At 32.9% G+C, this 21,052-nt stretch overlaps 1 protein-coding gene across 1 annotated transcript; it reads left to right on the top strand.

Annotated features, from left to right (window-relative positions):
* The first annotated feature begins 18,326 nt into the window (after positions 1-18,326).
* Positions 18,327-19,940, top strand: LOC147492165 (NDR1/HIN1-like protein 13). The gene is made up of 3 exons (XM_086566185.1): positions 18,327-18,985; positions 19,085-19,270; positions 19,355-19,940. Exons 1-3 carry the CDS (start codon positions 18,500-18,502, stop codon positions 19,634-19,636), a joined length of 954 nt encoding a protein of 317 aa, XP_086422311.1. The 5' UTR covers positions 18,327-18,499; the 3' UTR covers positions 19,637-19,940.
* Positions 19,941-21,052: the final 1,112 nt, after the last annotated feature.

The following is a 21,052-nucleotide window of genomic DNA, read 5'->3' on the forward strand; positions in this document are numbered from 1 at the left end:
ATCCAACACAATCTACTCTGCAAATTTTTAACGAGTACCTAGTACCTACAAAACACACAGCAATGTTCCTTTCTGTCTCCATAAATAAGTACAAAAAAAAGTTAGTAATTTATTCACCGAAAATGAATTTGATTTCCATTATTCCCTTTTACCAGTTAGCACCTTCTTCTCAGTCTTTTTTTTTTTTGGTATTAAATTTGTGCTAAACTAATTTACATAATGATGATATTAGCATAGGCAACCAATATGTGAAAATATGATCATCTAATTCGTTGGATCATCTCTGACCCATGATATGATCATATGATATCATTTTCACATTTGCATCTAGACAATATCATGTCTACGATAACGTATCATCTCCTTTATTCAACTTGAAGAAAACGTTTTTCCTTTATGCCTTAGCGTTGGTGCTCCATCACTATTCACTAGTGTTTTATTAGAATTTTGAAAGATATACATTCTCGATTACAGGAACTGTTAAATTTTATATTAGTAGTGATACTAGGAGAGTTATTACGTTGTTATGAGAGAAACCAAGAAGAAGATGAGTTTAGAAGAATAGAGGTTTGAATAATTAGGTTAGAGAGAGAGTTCTTATGTTACTCTACCTGTCACAGCCCAATTTTCTAAACAATTAAAAATAATGAATATTTGAAATATAAATATCTCAAATATCATTATGTTCAATTGTCTAAAACCTAAATGGCGACGGGTGGATCAACACATGTCAAAACCTAAAAACCCACATCATAAAGAATCTTAACCACAAATTCAATCTCCAAAATTCTCTTTATTACTTTATAAAAATCTATCTTCCGTCCCAATAAAACATCAAACCACTCTAAGAATAACAGGTCTTCAACATCGTATTTTCATGTCATATGAAAAGAAAACTACGCTTATTACATCCTTTCAATAAGAATCGGACCTAATAAAGAACTAACGGATTGCTTTCAGGCAAGAATCCAAATCAAACGCCCGGCGTTCCATCGCTTTCCACCTATGTTCCCAAGAACACACCCACGCTATAAAACAAAGCAAACATGGGTCAAATAAAATTGAATTTGCTAGTATGAGTAGACTAACCACATATAAACATTATCATACTTTAATTATCCAAACAATCACTTTATATTTTCCCATAACTTAATCATTCTCAGCTTGGAAGACAGGTAGTTCCGTCATTTCAACCGGCATAGTTTCTTCCCAAGCAAAACTTCCATTATATTAACTCATTCAAATCACTCGTTTTAATATCTAAATCATTGCATTAAAACTTACCGATATCCACTGCTGTATAAGGGTAGGATCGCGTTCCTGCACAAAAATATTATTAAGTCCTACCCTCCTGCAAAAGAAAGTTAGCAATTTTATATAATATGTGTAGATATCCTATAGGTATTCCAATGCAAGCCCAAATACACTCGCATAATCAAAGAAATTTCTCTTATTAATTAATCAATTACTTTTCTTATACACATATTTCACAACCTATGTACCTTAGGTTATTCCCGTCACATTCAAGGAATACCTAACCTTACATTGCCGTACACTCAAGGAATACAACTAACCCGCAAGGCGAATACGTTAGTTCCTCTCTAGGGTAGTCCAAACAATCTGGTCATTCATGGCACATTCAATGAATACCCGGGTCATTCATGGCACATTCAATGAATACCCATAGATAACGCTAACGGGCCATTTATGGCACATTCAATAAATGCCCACCTAACCTATGACATCAACAGTCATAAAACTCAATTACAAAACTTGAGGCGTGGAGAGTTCTAAAAGAGTGCGGTAAATTTGTTTACACATTGAAATTTATTATATATATTATTTAGAGAACGAAGGAGTATCTTGATTCATGTATTTTTTTGGTTACGCGTTATTAATTAGATTGATGTCTAAGTGTCATAACGTCGTATATAAAATTGAAATATCACATAGTATTTAATGCACGTACACACGTATATATAAAGGGTCTTAGCCTAAAGCCAAGCATGCTAATAGCCCTAGACATATCTTAATATCCCAAATCATAATCCGAGTTAAAAGGTCAAATTGGGTCAACTGGTCAAAGTCAACCCTGGTCAACATTCAACTCTGGTCAAAATCAACACGTCATTGTCAAAGTAAAACTGTCGTTTCCATATTCGACAGGTTCAGGGTCATAGCCATGGTTCATGGCTAAGGTCAAAATGCATGGCTCATGGGCTCATGACTAAGGTAGTGGTTCGGACCCAACTGGCCAAGCCCAAACCTTAGAACCGAAAGTCTCAAACCAACTTATTTATTATACCCAATTGGGATCTATATTAAGTCCTATGGACTGGCCCCAAGCAATATCAGAAACTGGCCCAAAAACTTTAGACTGAACTGGCCCAAAACATAACTGAGTTCGGCCCGAAAATTTAACTAAAATCGGCCCAATCAAAACAAAATAGAACTGGTCCAAGCTTAACAAAACTGGTATGGCCCAACAACTAGAACTAAAGCCCAACCATCTAAAATAGAATCCGGGCCCAAACAAAACAACCAAGGCCCAAAGACTGAACTCGGCCCAAGCCCAAACCCGGTCAATGATCCTTCTTCCACCACCAATTCTCTCCTCCACCAGCCACCAAATCGCGCCGGCCACCCACTCCTCACTTCATCAAACCGATTTTATCCCAACTCCAAAACCAAACAACATTAACAAAGGCAACAACCTCAAAAGATAAAATTCAAACTTCACCAAAATAGATCTACAAATTTCGGCCACCATTAATGGTTTCCGCCACCTTTCAACAGTCCCCATCCAAATTCCAACCTTCAAACATACATCAACAACCCACAACATCAACCAAAAACAGTTCAAACACGAAAATAAATACAAATCTCAAAACCTTCAGTAACACAGTAATGGCAGTAATGCCATTAACGATTTCTCCAAGCTCCCGCAGCACCTTCAAGTGTTAACAACCTCACCCAAACAACAACATCCTAACAGTCCCAACAACAAGTTCCAAGCAAACCATGGGGACGTTTTTTCTGTTTCGTTTTGGCGACGCCATTAGCGCCTGTTCAAAGCGTGAACAGAGCTTCCACAGGCGATTCTAAACCCACATCAAAACAAAACAACATAATCTATGGGCAGTACAATTCATGGGCTAGCGCCTCCATGAACCCCTATTCATAGCTTCAACAGTTCAAACAAAACAGAAAAAATATGTTTTCTTTATCTTGGCTCGAGACGCCATTTACGGCCTCCGGAGTTCGAGCAGTCCAACAGAGTTTCAAAAGATAGTTTAACCAATTTTAACGATGACAGGCCGATTAATAATAACCGAATAATGAATCGAAAACATGGGCAGAAATCTTTAACAGTAAAATTTATACGTGAAATAGAAAACTAATCTACTCACCTGCAGCGCTCTCCGATTATCAGCCAGCTACCATAAAAACCTTCATTTTCTTCTTTTAATAAAACCATTTCTTTTTTTCTGTATAAAGTTTTTCTGTGTTTTTCTCCGAAAACTCTACGTGAGAAAACTCACCGAAAAACAAGGACAACTCTTATCTATTTTTTGTTCTGTTCAAAACAAAACTCCCAAAATAGGGAAGAAGGTTTATCCCATAAACCCACGTCTCCTATTTCCACTAACACTTATCCTATTTTATTTTATCTATTATCTATTATTATTATTATTATTAGGAAAATAAAAGAATTAAAACACAGAGTGTTATACTACCCAAAATTACATATTTATACTTAACCTACTTTGGGTATGAAGTTTCACAAAACAACAACTACTAATTATGTATCCACACTTATAGAAACGTGGGATATTTTACATATATACTGAATATGTATATGGGGCGCACGCCCTCATACTCCAACACTCCCCTTCAAGCTGTAATGACGCAAACTATGCAAATTACAGCTTGAATTGCAGAGATAAAAGATAAGAATAATGCTCCCTCTGAATACTGAAGTTGTCCCACAGGCACAAACTGGAAATATGAGTGCAGTTTAGGCGTGACTGCAACCTGAGATCGAGATGAATTATGAATAGTGCAGTGATGACGTGACTGCAACCTAAGAGATTAAAACTGAATAATAGTGCAGTTATGGTGTAACTACAACATGAGTAAGTCGTGGAAAGCTCGAGCTTTTCAGCCAAAGAGCTCAACAAGAGGTAGTAAAAGTTAATGAAACACCTGAGTATTTGGCACCACTGCAGCATAAAAGGAATCAAAACCTAAAAACTTGAACCATCAATGACAACAACATATGATAAGCTCCTCAATAAGAAGGCTAAAACAAAAAGCCGGTGAAACATCATAGAACTCGGTACTATGACATAAAAAGCGTGAACAGTAAACGGTGAACAATACAGTAGTTATGAACAGTGATGGTGAATAGTGATGATGAACAATATTGTGGATAAGAACGATGAACAATAGTTGTGAACAGTGATGGTGAACAGTACTCCCAAGAGCATAAAAAGAATAGAATCAATAAGAACACCACCATATTTGCTCGCCGGAAAAGAAAATTTCCAACTTTTATAAATAATACCACAAAAAAAAAAAAAAAAAAAACTTTAGCCTTGTCAGCCAAAAAGCTTTAAAAAGATCCATCTAGAGAAAGAGAAGACTAAATAAACAAACACCAGCGGAAACGTGCTTTTTTAGACAGATGAGCGTGTGCCTATTATTCGAAATGATTCGAAACAAAAGAACTTCTTCTTGTGAGAAAGATTGAAACTGGAATTGAATACTGAAAACTGAAAAAGAATTGATTTTTTTTTTGTATATTGATTTTGAGGATATCTCTCCTAACATACCACTAAACTTAGATTTGAACCCGATGATCCGATACCATCTTAAATTCCATGTTAGTAGTGATGCTAGGAGAATTGTTACATTGTTGTTATGAGATAAACCAAGAAGAAGTCGAGTTGAAAAGAATAGAGGCTTGAATAATTGGGTTAGAGAGAGAGTTCTTATGTTACTCTACCCAAAGTTACATATTTATACTTAACCTACCATGGGTGTGAAGTTACACAAAATAGCAACTACTAATTACACATCCACACTTATAGAAACATGGGATATTTTACATATTAACTATGTATACGGAGCACACGCCCTCATACAAAGAGCAAATAAGGTGCACACGCCCTCATACTCCAATAGGAACCATAACAAACAACGATATTAAAATTTAAAACTAAAATTCACAATTTCCTTTTGGGCCCATCTACTATCTATATACTAAAGGAGAGACCTCTAAATTAGATTTTTCTCTCTCCTAGGTGGCACTCTAATATGAGATATAACCTTTTTTCTCTCCTAGGTGACACTCTAATATGTGAGATATCATTTTCTCTCTTCTATGTAGCTTTTACCTATGCAAGTGCAATTTTTACAAGTCCAGAATTTGCTAAATAATAGGTCTAAAAAACTCTGTGATCCACACACTATATAGAGTCTAATTTACACACTATGTATAACACCCCGTTTATTTTCTTTATATTTTTTCCCTATTTATTAGGGTTTAAAAAGTAATAATAATAATAATAATAATAATAATAATATATATATATATATATATATATATAATATATAAATATATAAATATAAAAATATATATATATATATATATATATATATATATATAAAAGATAAAGAAAAAAGAAAAAAGAAAAAAAAGGAAAAGATGATAAAGATAAAGATAAAATATGATAAGATAAAAATGTGGGAGAGTTAGAGGGGTTTGGTTACAACCGAACCCTCCATTTTTTTTTTTTTTTTTTCTTTCTGATTTTTGAAATACAAGAGAAAAATAGAGAGAGACGTACAAGAGAAAAAGAGAAGAAGTGTTTACTGCTTGAAAGTGCTTAAGTGAGAGAGACATAGATAAAAGCTGGAGGAAGAATGAAGAAGCTAAGGAGTATCGGCGCGACATCGTTTTTCGGTTTTCTTTAGTAGATACGATCCCCAGTTTTGTGATATCGGTGAGTAGATCTAGTTCCAAAATTTAATTTTTGATTTCGCATTTGACACCTATTTATCTATAATGGGTCTTTCTCTATGTTGCTGTAAAACTTTTCTGTATATTATTTGTAACGATATGTGAATATAGACTATAAAAGATATAACGTAAATTGTATGAGTACCTAATGGCTTTATACACTAGTCTGACTTGTGTTCCTATGTAATGTAATGTTACTAGTCTTTTGGTGTGGTATTCTAGAGTTCTTGATGCATGTTTAGGAGCATGATTAGTATTGTTATTATCATACTTTTTCCTTCCTTAATTATATTATAGATCGTGCATGTCTTTCTGACGTACTCACATTATACTTTCCAAGCTTATGTCAGACACCACCACTTAAACACATAAACACTTGCTTAAAATAGTGAGGACATGCTACACATTATTAATTTCTATTTTTAGATGCTTAAATAGTACTAGGACTTATTGATTGGTTCATGAAGTTTTGTCTATACAAAGGGCCTACATTAAATTGTTGTTCGGTTATGAAACTATGACTTGATCACGATGGTTTGTGAAGGAAATATTGCTTATGATATGGATAGTATATATATGACAATATTAATGGTCATGACTTTAGTATGTAGAAATATAGGTAGCAAAAAAATATGTGAAACTCTTGTCTGTGTACTGTTGGTGTTGTTTTGTTCCTATTCAAGTCAGGAATTTGGTCTGATTTTGGAGACGATTTTCAGTGTCTTTAGAAATTGATATAGGTTTTGACTAAAGCATGTTAAGTAATTTTTAGCTGTCCTCTTTCAAACTCAAAGAAGCTCCATAGCATTTCGGTTTACGTTGAAGGAGTTACATCCTTCGGAAGTTTGCACGTCAGAATTTTTTGACTATAGAAATCCGGTCTGTGCCTGGTTTGGAATTGAGTTTTCACATAGTTAGAGTTAGATTCAAACTCTCACTAAAACATAAAAAAGTGAGTTTTTTAAGTCTTCTTTCCAACCCAATTTGCTTCGTTACATTCTGAGGTCTGTGTAGATAGATATAATGTCTGGAAGTTTGGTTGACAGAAAACAGTGCATCAGAAATCAGTTTCTGGGTACTATGTTCAAGTCCAGTTTTAAAATAGTTAGGGTGGGAGTTAGAATTTTTATAAAACATAAAAGAGTAAGATCTGGAAGTCTGATTTTATTCCAATTGGCCTCATCACATTTGAAGGCCCGTGGAATTAATTATGACGTCTGGAAGTTTGACTGGCAGAAAATAGTGCGTCAGAAATCAGTTTCTGCACACTATGTTCGAACCTAGTTTTCGTACATTTAGAATGAGATTGAGTATTTTTGTAAAACATAAGAAAATAAGTTCTGTGTGTTATTTTTTTAACGCAAAAAGCTTAAAGCATTTGGACACCTGTGGAAAGCGTTGCGTCATTCAGAAGATAGTCCGTCAGAAATATAGTTTGCTGAAAATTAGGATTTTTACCGTTTTCAACCTAATGTTTCTTCTAGATGGGCTGAGGTTGGGACTTTGAGTTCTACATGAAGAAGTAAGTATACCTATCCTAGTTTTCAAATAATTAAGTGGTGTATCATTTGGATGACTATAGAAAAAGTTATTGTTTTGACAAGTTGGCTAGAAAATCTACCGTATTATCCTTTATGTGCATGAACCTATTTTGGGAAATATGTCTAGTAATGAACTAAGAGTCTCTTAAACTCTTCTTGGGTGTTTTATATAGTGTTTGTAGTTTACTTTTAGACTGTGGTTTTATTTGGAACCGACATGGTTCATAAGATCGTTTTTTTAGAATCAAAAGTAGATAAATATATGATTGTGAGTTTTTGGATTTAAAGGTTTATAGTGTATCTCTAGGTATGAAACTTTACGTATATGATTGTAGGAGTATTTGAAACTTATTGTATGTGATTATATATAGTATAAATTGTTGTTGTCCTTAAAGGTACATACAAGGATGTTGAGATTTATTGGTTAAGAGCTACGTAAGGCTTGATTCTAATCTCGAAAGATTGGATACATAGGTAGCCTTATATACAGGTGCAACCACTATATTATATATTATATATTAGTTTTTGAGATAAATATATGTGTATAATATTAGTATTTAATTGTGTACGTGATTGTGGATGTTTGAATTGTATTTGATTGATGGCCATTTGTGTTGCATTCAATGATATTTAATTGTGTGATTGATTTGCATTGATGTGTGAAAATAACTTTCTACACGTGTGATCAATTGTTGTGCATGATTAATGCTAGTACAATGATAAGTGAGCTAAGAATAATATTTTCAACGAGTCGACCACACCTTTAGAACTCTCCATGCCTCAGGATTTGGTAATGATATATTATGATTTGAGATGTCATGTGATAGGAAGGTATTCATTAAATGTGCCATGAATAACTTGTTAGTGTTATGATGGGTATTCCTTAAATGTGGTGGGAATGACCCAAGGTATTCATTGAATGTGCCATGAATGACCTATTAGTGTATGATGGGTGTTCCTTGAATGTGGCGGGAATGACCCAAAGTATTCATTGAATGTGCCAAGAATGACCTGAGATATTGAATGCCCATAAGAGGCTGTGATTATGTGAATGAAAAGCCCAGAGATGGCTATGACTCACAAGTTACGAGTTTGCAAGATGTAAATATGTTCCTGGAGCAATATCTCCGCTTGGGACATATGTCTTGTAGTGGTACTCAGTGTGAGAGAGGCACACGGGTATGTGTGATTTGGCAAATGTGTGAAGTGCAAATTGTAGAGTAGGAACTAAAGGTGAGGTCAGTAAATAAATGATTAATAAACCATATACATTGTGGAATTGAATGAACTAAAAGTATGTGAATTTGTGTGATGTTATGGGTGTGAAGTGTGACTGTGAATACTATTAGTGAATGCTTGTGATCTTTTATGTGATTGTGAAATGACTATAACTTGATATGTTATTACAAAAATATTAATGACTTGTGATAGTCTGAGATCTATGGTTATGCACGCAGAAACTTTATGACGTAATGATGTAATGTAAATGACTACCCTTGATATAGGTATTATGATAAATGATATTTTCCAAATATGCGGGACGAACCAAGTTGTATAAATTAGACTTAAATGTCTTAAATGAGGTTTGATTATGAATGGGAATTTGACTGGCTGATATAAATCATTTTATTGTGATGTCTAACTTTGTTTTGCAGGAGGTATGATTTATTAATCTTTTATGTAGGGACGTAAATATCCTACCCTAAGACGACGTGTTGGCTTAAAGGTAAGGTGTTTGAAACTCATATTTAATTAGGTTATCATATGTGCATTTAATAAGTGGAATATAAGTGGTAATTATTTTGGAAAGTGGGAATGATGAGTTATATGAGATTTTTGGAATTGTATATTGGGGTGAAATATTACTTGGGAAGAAATTAAATACCGTTTTGAGAAAACAGAACTAACTTGTCTTCCAAGTTGAAATGATTGTAATAGTATATTATTTTATTTGAAATATTGAACATGTTGTTTTTATTTTAGTCTTACTCATACCATTAAATTCAATTTGCTGACCCATGTTTGCTTTGTTTTGCAACGTGGATGTGTTCTTGGAAACATATATGGTGGAGTATAGTGGATGAGGACATGTGATTTGGATTTGCTCTTGGAGTCTTCTGGTTTAAGTTTTTCTAAAGTGTATGGTGTTGTTTTTGAGACAGATGTAATAGAGTTGGTTAGTTTCTTTGTAGTTTAATAATGTGATTGAAAGATTATTCCTTTTGGTTTTAAATTTGATCTCAGATTTTTAATATCGTAGTTGATAATATATTATTAGGGTTTCGTTTCACCCTGGGTTTTCAGATGATTGAATAGGGTGGCGACTGAGATATTTATATTTTGAAAAAAATTCCCTATTTTAATTGTTTGGAAATTTGGGGTGTGACATTATGAAAGCTTGTCTTTTTTTTAGGAACTATATAAGAGTCCTGCTAAAAAATAGGTCTAAAAAACTCCGTGATCCGCATACTATACAGAGTCTAATCCGCACACTATGAAAGCTTGCCTATTTTTCAAGAACTATATGAGAGTCCAAATCGTAGTAGATATCTACTATCTAATGTGATATCTCAACAAATGGAGGTATCATTTATAAGCAGTCTAAAAGGAGTTATTGAGTGACATTTGAAGATTCCAACGCATATAACTTAACGATTGATTGCCCTGTCCATGGACGACGCCCCCGACTTAAGCAATCTCTTTTTGATAGCCCAAATAGTCCTGAATATAACACGAGTCATGCTGTGCGTGGATGGAGTCGGGGTAGAAATGCAAGAGTTGGTATTATTGGAGGTCGACCTGATGCCCTGATGAGCATACCCTTTGCATGTCATCGAATGGCTAAGGATCTCGCATTAGGTAAAGCCAAAGACAAGAATTTTGTGTTCTCTCCATGTTCCATTCAACTTGCACTGAGTGTTTTTAACAAATGGTTCCAGTGGCTCCACCTTGAAGGAATTGCTCGAGTTTCTAGATGCTAAAAACTTGGATGATCTCAACTCTATTGCTATGAAATTTATTGAGATACTCACCGGATCCACTGATGGTGGACCTATTTTATCTTTTGTTGGTGGTGTTTGGGTTGACCATTCTTGCACTCTGAAACCAACTTTCATGACTGTTGCTGAAGAGATATACAAAACCAAGGCTGAAAGCGTAGATTTCCAAAGCAAGGTGAGCTATTTTCTTTTAATTTGATCTAAATTTTTCTTAGAACAATGTTTTTAAATTGATCTAATTTTTTTTAATAGCTCAAAAAAAGGTTTTGAAATATTATAGTACTCAATAATCAATACTAACCAGCTTTCTTTAGCAAAATGCATTAAGTTGAATGAAAAATTATGGAAATTTATGTTTATCCTAAAACATGTTGAAGTATTAGAAGAAAACAGTAGTCTGAATATGTAATTATAGAAATTTAATTTTAATCGAAAAGATATACAGTAATTAGTTGGATTAATTAATTTGATGTTGTGGATGAAGGCAATCGAGATAACTGAGGAAGTGAACAAATTAATGGGCAGAAGAGGCAACAAATGGACTCATCAAGTCTGTTATACCCAATCATTTGACTCTGGCTACGGTATTTGTGCTCGCAAATGCACTCTATTTCAAAGGAAGATGGAGGGAACCCTTTGATAAGTCCGCGACAAAGGACTCAAAATTTATCCTTCTTGATTGCAATTCTATGGAAATTCCTTTCATGACTAGCCCGACTAGGTAGCGCGGATTGATACTTTCGAAGATTTTAAAGTTCTTGGACTACCATATGAGAGGAGTAAGGATAACAAAGCAACTTTTTCCATGTATATCATACTTCCTAACAAGGTAGATGGTTTGTGGTATGTTATTGAGCAGGTAGGTTTTGATCCCCTATTCTTGGAAAAGTATGTAAGGTTGTATCTATCCAAAGCTACTATATATCTACTATCTAATATGATCATAGTAAAGATTCTCCTTCATCCATGCCTCTTAGGCAGTATACATTATCCATTTGGAGTCCCCAACTAAGAGCAATACGTGCAGGAGCAATATGTGCATGAGTCTTCATGCCAACAATTTCTTTGACACCATACTTAATCTTAGATGCTTACTTACAATACTCTTTAGCCTTGCTGAACCAGAAAACCTAATGGTGAATATCCTTGCAAAGCGAAGGCCATGAGATATGGAAAAAAGCTCTGCAAATTAAATAGGGGTATAATATTAAAGTTAGAAACTTAAGTTCCTTAAAACTTATAACTCATGGATGGGTGTACTCTGTTCAATTGGCAAAAAACACACAACTAAGACTGTTGCCTAGCTGGGTGACATTCCACCGACAATGCAAGCAAGGACACTTGAAACTTTCAAAAACTCTCCCAACTTCTTTAACAAAAAAATTCTAACACCAATAGCACAAAACTTGCCAAAATCATAAAGACCATCTACTGCTTTCCAAGGTACCAGAAAATTCAGGTTGGAAATTCATGTGAATCTATTACAGTTTTTCACACATGGGCAATTGTATGTGGCGGTTTTAAGACGTCAGTAATGATTTGACCTTATTTTGGATGTAGAAACTGGAGCATGTATACTGATTACTCAAAGCAACATACATGCAAATATACAATGATATACACTAATATAGTGATACACAATTACACATGACTAAGTACAATAAAAATTGGAGAACACAATTTTCTTTATCTAATATAATAGGTCCACATAGGAACATAAACAACTTATCTGGCCTATTAGTTTAAAAATCTCAACAAAAAAAAAGAATGAGCTTCTCAGAACATCCCATAGCATCAGTGTTACTTAACCAATTCAACAACCGAACCGTTACTTATATCACATTACTGTGAACTAAAATACTGGACAAGTTAAAGAAGTGCTGAGGTGGGATGGCCAACGAAGTAGTATATTTCCAAGGAAACAATAAACAATGCAACAATATACTATACATTACTACAGATTTAATAAATTACCAATTCTCTAGAATGGATTTACTCATTGCACTAAAAATGTATTTAAAAACAAATATATCAAATAAATACCTGTAATAACACTGTCAAGAACGAAGAAGAACAAAACCGATGAAGAACATAAATTAAAGGAATTTAAAAATCCAAAAAGAATATAATCCAAATTAATTCAAAGAGAAATGAAGTAATAACTTCATTCTCAGTTTCAAGTTTCAACTAAAAAATTGGACACGGGTTTCACAAAAAAAGGTCGAAATAGGAGACACAAAGGCCACATGCTCTAACTCAAGAGGCACGTACTCTTCACTCTAATAACAACTAAGTTTGGACCAATTACAATAGCAAAACCCAAAGCCTATTAAAGTACCAACTATTAAAGTCGGTTTATATGTAAGTCGAATCTAGTATGCCTCTCAATAGTCTCAATTTCAAAAGTATGAAACAAGTTGGCAGTACTAACAAAACTGCAATTGGAACAATATATATATGTGCAATGTTTTTGGGGTTTGGCGTAAAAAGAGAGATGACATATTTAGTTGCAGACTATCTTTCCAAGCAAAACAAGTCACAAGAATAAGTATAATAGTTTTGAATTTTTTTTTTTGTAAACTCTATTATTTCAACTTGAATATAATTGAAAACTTCAAGTGATAATAATAAAATTAGTATTGGGTCACTGCCTCATTGGTCAGGTTAGTTATTTATACTCCTAGAAGTCTTACGCGAAAGAGCCATACACATTTTGTGCTTGAATTATACTATAAATTTTTTAAATAAAAAAACTATTATTATAAAGAATTTTTTTTACATCACGAAAGATACCTAAAAAAATCCCGGGCATAGTCTACTATCTATATACTAAAGCAGAGACCTTTAAAAGAGGATTTTCTCTCTCCTATGTGGCACTCTAATATGAGAGTTAGCCTTTTCTCTATCATATATGGCAATATGAAATATAGTATTTTCTAATAGCCTATAATTCCACGTACATGGAACCTCTTTGGAGAGTTTGAGTGTATTTCTAATTCTTATATTTGGAGAGTTTGAGTGTATTTCCAATTTTTATATATTTGATCAAATAAAAAAAATGCTAAAAATAAATAATTTGTAGAAAATAATTTCCTATTACGAATCAAACACTTTTAGTGTTCCAATTCTTATATATTTGATCAAATAAAAAAAATTGCTAAAAAATAGGTGATTTGTAAAAACTAATTCTCTATTACAAATCATACAATTTTAGTGTCTATGATAAAGCACTGACTTATTTCAAATATATCCTTAACACAGCATCAAAACATAGTTAAAAACAATTATACAAAAAATAACATCACAAAATATATAATAGAAAATGAAAATAATAATAATAATAACGGCAAAATAATAATGACAAATATTTTAAAATATGTATAATATGAATAAAACTAACGTCAAAAAAACAATTAATGGGGAACCAAAACTGGATGCAAATATATCGAACTAATCTCAAATAATATTTAACTAAAAAATCGAAACCGAATGTAAATGCAATCATTAAACAAATCTTAAAAGTAATTAATAGAAAATCTAAATATGGATACAATTGCATTAAACTAACCTCAAATAATAATTAATGGAAAATCAAAATTTGGATGCAAATACATCAAACTAACATCAAAAATAATTGTCGGAAAATCGAAAACTGGATGCAAATGCATTGAGCTAACCCTCAAAGATTAAATTAACGAAAATCGAAACTAGATGCAACTGCATTAAACTAACCTCAAAGAAAAATTAATTATAAATTGGAAACATAATGCAAGTCGTGGAACTAATCTTAAAAAAATAATTATCGGTGAAATCAAAACCGGATGCAATTGCATTGAACTAATCTCAAAAAATACACTAGATGCAAAAATCAGAAACTGGATGCAATTGTATTGAACTTATTTCAAAAAATAAATAACTTGGAATAGAAAATTGGATGCAACTGCATTGAACTAACCTCAAAATATAAATAATGGAAAATCAGAAACTGTATGCAAATGCATTGAACTAACCTCAAAATATAAATAATGGAAAATCAAAAAATGTATGCAAATGCATTGAACTAACCTCAAAATATAGTTGGGTTATATGTTATTATCTCGATAAGTATAGTTTTGTATTTAAAATGATGTTTATATTATGTCTTTCCGTTATGATTGAGAACTCCTTGCTATTCGAGTAGCTTCAATATATATTAACTTTTTCTTATTAGACAATCTCATAAAACTTTAATCAAACTTCTATTATTAAACAACAAAATGAAGTTGAAGGGTTTTATCAAAGGCGAGTTATGTTTTTTTTAATGGAGAGTGAGATTTTTCACGCTATAAAAAAATTTGGTTGAGTGATCAATATAATATCAATATATAATAGTTTTATATATTTACAAATATTTTTCAGAATAATTAATATAACAGCACCCGTTCGTAGATAATCTTTGAAGATTTCACATAATGAGTCATGCATAATTTAAAGAATAATTAACTGGAAATCGGGAACTGGATAATCTTCGATGATCCCACATAGTAAATTAAACATAATTTATTTTTTATGTCATATTTGCAAGGACACTACAAATGGATCAATTTGTATTACACACCACATTGATAATTATAAGAAAATCCTGGATTCAAATACATAACCGAATTAATGAGTAATTAATGGGAAATCGGAAACTTTATGCAAATTGCATTAAACTAATAACAAGAATAACTAACGGAAATTATAAATTGGATGCAAATCTTTGAAAAATATTTAACGGAAAATCAGAAATGGTATGCAAATACATCAAAAACCTCAAATAATAATTAATGGGAAACCGAAATTGGATGCAAATGTATTGAACTTAATTCAAAAAATAATTAACATAAAATCAAAACAAAATCTGAACCGCATTGAACTAACCTCATAGAATAATTGGTGGGAAATCGAAACTAAATGCAAATGCATTGAAATAACTTTAAAAGAATAGTTAGCGGAAATCAAACCGAATATAATTGTATCGAACTAACCTCAAATAATTAGAAACTAGATGCGGATGTATTGGACTAACCTTAAAGAGTTATTAATGAAATCGAAAACTAGATCTAAATGCAATGAACTAATTTCAAAGACTAATTAATGAAACATTGAAAAATGGATGAAACTCAAGACCTAACTAACCTAAATGAATAATTAACGGTAAATTATAAATTTGATGTAACTGTATTAAACTAACTTCAAAAAATAATTAACGAAAATCAAAAACTTGATACAAATGCATTGAACTAACCTCAAAGAACAATTAACATAAAATCTAAAATTGGATGCAACCGCATTGAACTAACCTCAAAAATAATTAAAAAACCAAAAACTGGATGCAACCAAGATTAAACTAAAATAAGAAATTAACTAACGGAAATCGAAATTAGATGCAAATGCATTGAAATAATCTAAAAAATAGTTAACTAGAAATCGAAGTCGGATGTAATCAAGATCGCGACCGACCTCAAAGCATAAATGTCCACTTTTTAGCCTTCTCACATTAGCAATTACGAAAGTAATTAGGAACCCAAAACGAAAGTGAGTTTATAAAACAGACTCTTACATGTATGCAAACAAATTATAAACCATCGAACTAACCTAGAAAAGCAATTAACGGAAATCGAAACCTGGATGCGATGTATTGAACTAACCTCAAAGAGTAATTAACGGGATATTGGAACCCGGATGCAAATGCAATGAACTAATCTCAAAGACTAATTAATGAAACATCGAAAACTTGATGCAACCGTATCTAAATTAACCTTAATGGATAACTAACGGAAATTATAAATAAGTAGATGCAATTGCACTAAACTAACCTCAAATAATAATTAACGGAAATTGAAACTTGATTTGCATTGAACTAACCTCAAAATAATAATTAATGAGAAATTGGAAACCGGATGCAACGCATATACATTAAACTAACCTCAAAGAATAATTAATGGAAAATAAAAACTTGATGCAAATGCATTGAACTAATAATCCTAAAACATATTTGTATTATATGTAGGAGAATAAATGTCTCAATAAATATAGTTTTGCATTTTAAATAGTTTTTTATTATAATTCTTTTATTGCAATTGGGAATGTCTTGCTATTCAAGTAGCTTCAATATTATCTTCGGCCATATTGGACATTCTCACAAAGCTTCAATCAAACTTCTATTATTAAACCTAACAATAAAAAGAAGTCGATAAGTTTTATCAAGGCTTGGTGCTTCCTTTTTATAAGAGTGGTTAAGAAATTTAAATGAGTAATTAGTATAATTTTCATATCTCATAATGCATAGTTGCTAATATTTTTAGAATAATTTAATATAATGACACCCGCCTCGTAGGACACGCTCATGTGAAAAATCTTTTAAGTGGGAGTAGTGTATTCTTTGAGGATATGGAAACAATCAACTGTTTTAGTGATTTGTACACATTACGTAGTTTAATGGTGATGATTTACCGCTAAATCACCATAAATCTAATAAAACTATTATACAAGCTAGATCGAGTTTAAAATAATTTTATTTAAAAATTACGGATTAATATTCTAAACCACAATGTGAAGAGGCTATCTCAATTTGATCCCTTAGTTTCCAAGTCTTTATGACTATAATCGTTGCTCACTAACGATTTCCATTTTCAATAAAAATATATTTTATTTGAAAATGCCGCTAAATCACCATAAATCTAAGAAAATTATTATACAAAGATAGAGTTTAAGATAATTATATTTGAAAATTACTATTAATATCCTAAACCAAAAGTGAAGAGGCTATCTTCCCTTAGTTTCCAAGAACTTATGCACCATAATCACAATTAACGATTTCTATTTATTTTTAATAAAAATATATTCCTCAAAAATTTGTGTGAGACATTTTGTAAAGCCTTTTCAGCACACAAAATATTTAATAGATCCCGAGCGTATGCCCGGTCCAAAATCTAGTACATACTAATTCAGCGTCCATCTGTTAGTGGGTCCAGAAGATTGTATGTGTTTTTTTGATGGTGTAGATTGGATATTTGGATGTTTCAATCACTTGGAAGTTGGAACTATTGTAATGTTAAATCCCAGCCCACTACTTAGTCCTCAACTCCTTACTGTTGCTGATCGGCTGATCCTAGCCCGATCAAAAAGAGATCTCAAATTCTGACAACAGTTAACAGTATTTTGAATTTGAAATACCGACAATAGCTGGAGATGTAGCATGATTTTCCTTTCGCAAATACTCCTGGTTATTGTAATTTTAGTTCTCAATTCTAATAGATATCAGACCTTGGCACGTACCAAAACATTTCAAAGGTCGAAAAGTATAACGAAAATATATCTTTTGACAAAAACAAAATTAAACTTTTTTCTGTCTTTTAATGAAATTATACGTTTAATACACACACAAAGAGCCCAAAAATGCATTCTCTCATAAAAACTCCCCTTACACAAACTCGTAAGTCTTAACAACCTAACGGCATGCACATTTACTCATTTTGAGAAAACTATTAGGGATGTTTTAACTGTTTGCAATTGTTCCAGATCCCAAATGAATTCCATCCAGAGCCATCAGTTCCAACTTCCAACTGAATTAATCAAAGGGAAATTTTACAACTTCAGTTTTTCAGGAATTCGACACTGACATCTCGTGTCCTCCAACTCAAGTTTACCGAAACCCGTCGAAAAGTCTCGGAATACATCTGAAATTGATGGTTTTGACTGGTAGAAATTTGACTGACACCTAAATTCTTTGCCATCAGTACAATTTACGCGTTTACAGTCAGAATCCCTCAAGTCCGAAGTCCAGTCTATAATACAACTGTATGAGTGTGTAGCTCATTTCTCTAATTCTCTTCTCACTAACTCTAAACGACTTTACTTGTTTCTTTAGATAACAAGAAGTAAAAAACATAACACAGATCAAGGAAAAAATGCACGCCAAGACAGATTCAGAGGTAACAAGTCTAGCACCATCATCACCAACAAGATCACCTCGTCGTCAAGTCTACTACGTCCAAAGTCCATCACGAGATTCCCACGATGGAGAAAAAACCACCACATCATTCCACTCAACACCTGTTCTTAGTCCAATGGGTTCACCACCTCATTCTCATTCTTCAGTTGGTCGTCATTCTCGTGAATCTTCTTCAAGTCGTTTTTCTGGTTCACTCAAACCCAGTTCTCGTAAGATCTTACCTAATGATGGATCTAGAGGAAATAGGAAAGGGCAGAAGCCTTGGAAAGAATGTGATGTGATTGAAGAAGAAGGATTACTTGAAGATGAAGAAAGACATAGTGGTTTTCCAAGGAGGTGTTATTTCCCTGCTTTTGTTCTTGGCTTTTTTCTTCTCTTTTCTCTCTTCTCTTTGATTCTTTATGGTGCTAGTCGTCCTCAAAAACCCAAAATCTCAATGAAGGTATGTCACGTACTGCTTTCCAATACCCAAGATCTACTAATTTAATCAATCGAAAACATGATTTCAAGCAATGGGCAATTTTTGTTTGTGTTTTTGTAGAGTATTACATTTGAACAATTTGTGATACAAGCTGGATCAGATAATTCAGGAGTAGCAACAGATATGTTATCAATGAATTCATCAGTAAAGTTCACATTTAGAAACACAGCTACATTTTTCGGATTACATGTGGTTCCAACAACAATAGATATCTCATACTCACAACTCAATGTTGCTACTGGCACTGTAAGTAATTCAACGTTTAACAATACCCCTTTACCCATTTTTTGTAATTACTCATTTAATGATTTATTTGCTGTGTTAATTCAGGTTCAGAAATTTTATCAATCAAGAAAGAGTCAAAGAACAGTTACAGCTGTAATGGAAGGAAATATGATACCATTATATGGAAGTGGAGCTGGTTTAAGTACATCAAAAGGGATTGTTAATAATCCTGTTCCGTTGAAATTAAATTTTATGGTTAAAGCTAGAGGTTATGTTTTGGGCAAATTGGTTAAACCCAAGTTTCATAAAGCAGTTGAATGTTCAGTTGTTCTTGATCCTAAGACGCTTAATGTCCCAATTCCATTGAAGAACTGCACCTATGGCTGATTCAAGAGTTCAACAAGTGAGTAAGTGTCAATGTTTTTTCTTTTAAAAAAGTTATTTTCTTTCAAGAGGTCGAGATGGGCAGAACTTAAGGTGGGTGGGGCAGGGAGATGGGAACACGTTTTGGCTGCCCAATTTGCCCGAAAGACAGGTTGGATTTGGCGGTGATTTTAGTTTATTAATTTTTTGGTGTAGAGTATTTGCTGCTGTAGGTTATTTAATGTTATAATCTGAGTGTAATAATGAAGACTTTGTTATTCTATTCATCATTCAATATTTCAATATATGTTCCATAGGTTCGGTATCATCTATATTACTATATATAGGGAAAAGTTGTTGGCAGCAAATTCCAACGATAAAATAATTATAAATTCACAAGAATTTGTACAAGTCGATCAGCAATGAATTGAAGATAAAACCCTCACAGGTCGAACCATTACCAGCTCGCACCAGTTCTAGGTCAAACCATGGACCAAAATATCTATATCACCATAATATCTATTTTGGTAAACATCGATATTTGATATATCCACCGAATATAGAACCTTTTTTTTTCGTATATATCAGAATTTCCGATATGAAACTTTATATAGATCCCAACCTATAATCGATATATATCGGTTGACTTTTGACCATTTTAAAAATATAAAATCGATATTTCCAATATATTTCGTTATATCCGATATTTCCGATTTATATTTTCGAATATCCGATATTTTCGATATTTTAAATAGTTTGATTACCAAAAATTGATATATCCAAAATATCCGATATATCCGAATATATCTTTTTTTGTACAATAAATATTCATCGATATCGATATTTTGGGCCTTGGGTCAAACTAGAAACGTATTTGATATTGTTGGGCATTGTGAACTTGAAATTTAATAGTCCCAACCTAGGAGAACAGGTGGGAGAAGAGACAAGTTTATCATGGATTAATAAAGTGGGATCTATCACAATTACTATCAAGACTTTTTCACATAAAACCCCATACCCATGGCCATGTGTTGGCCCAAGTCCAATGAGTGATTAAGTTGGGGACAATATTGGTACTAGTTAGATCTGTAAAGCTTATAGGCCCGAGGTTAGGTTGTGTTCCAGACCCTATCAAATAGTATTGGAGTCGATGGTTCAGTTGGGACAAACGACACAGATCATGTAGAATTTGAAAACGAAGTCATTCAAGGTGGAGCCACCAACTTTGGAGCAACACTTAGGTGGAGTTGCTTTAACGAAGCGTCCCTGTACACTTGGAGGTGGACACTCGAGAAAGTGTCGAGATGGAGCAGTTTGGTATGATATCGTGCGATGGTGATAAACAAGTGAAGATCTTTGGATTTCGTTTCAAGTGGGAGATTGTTGGGTATTGTGAACTACCAAAGCCTTTTCTTGGTACTAGTTAGATCTGTAAAACTT

This window comes from Coptis chinensis, chromosome 6, assembly GCF_015680905.1.
Source record: "Coptis chinensis isolate HL-2020 chromosome 6, ASM1568090v1, whole genome shotgun sequence".
Classification (NCBI taxonomy): domain Eukaryota; kingdom Viridiplantae; phylum Streptophyta; class Magnoliopsida; order Ranunculales; family Ranunculaceae; genus Coptis; species Coptis chinensis.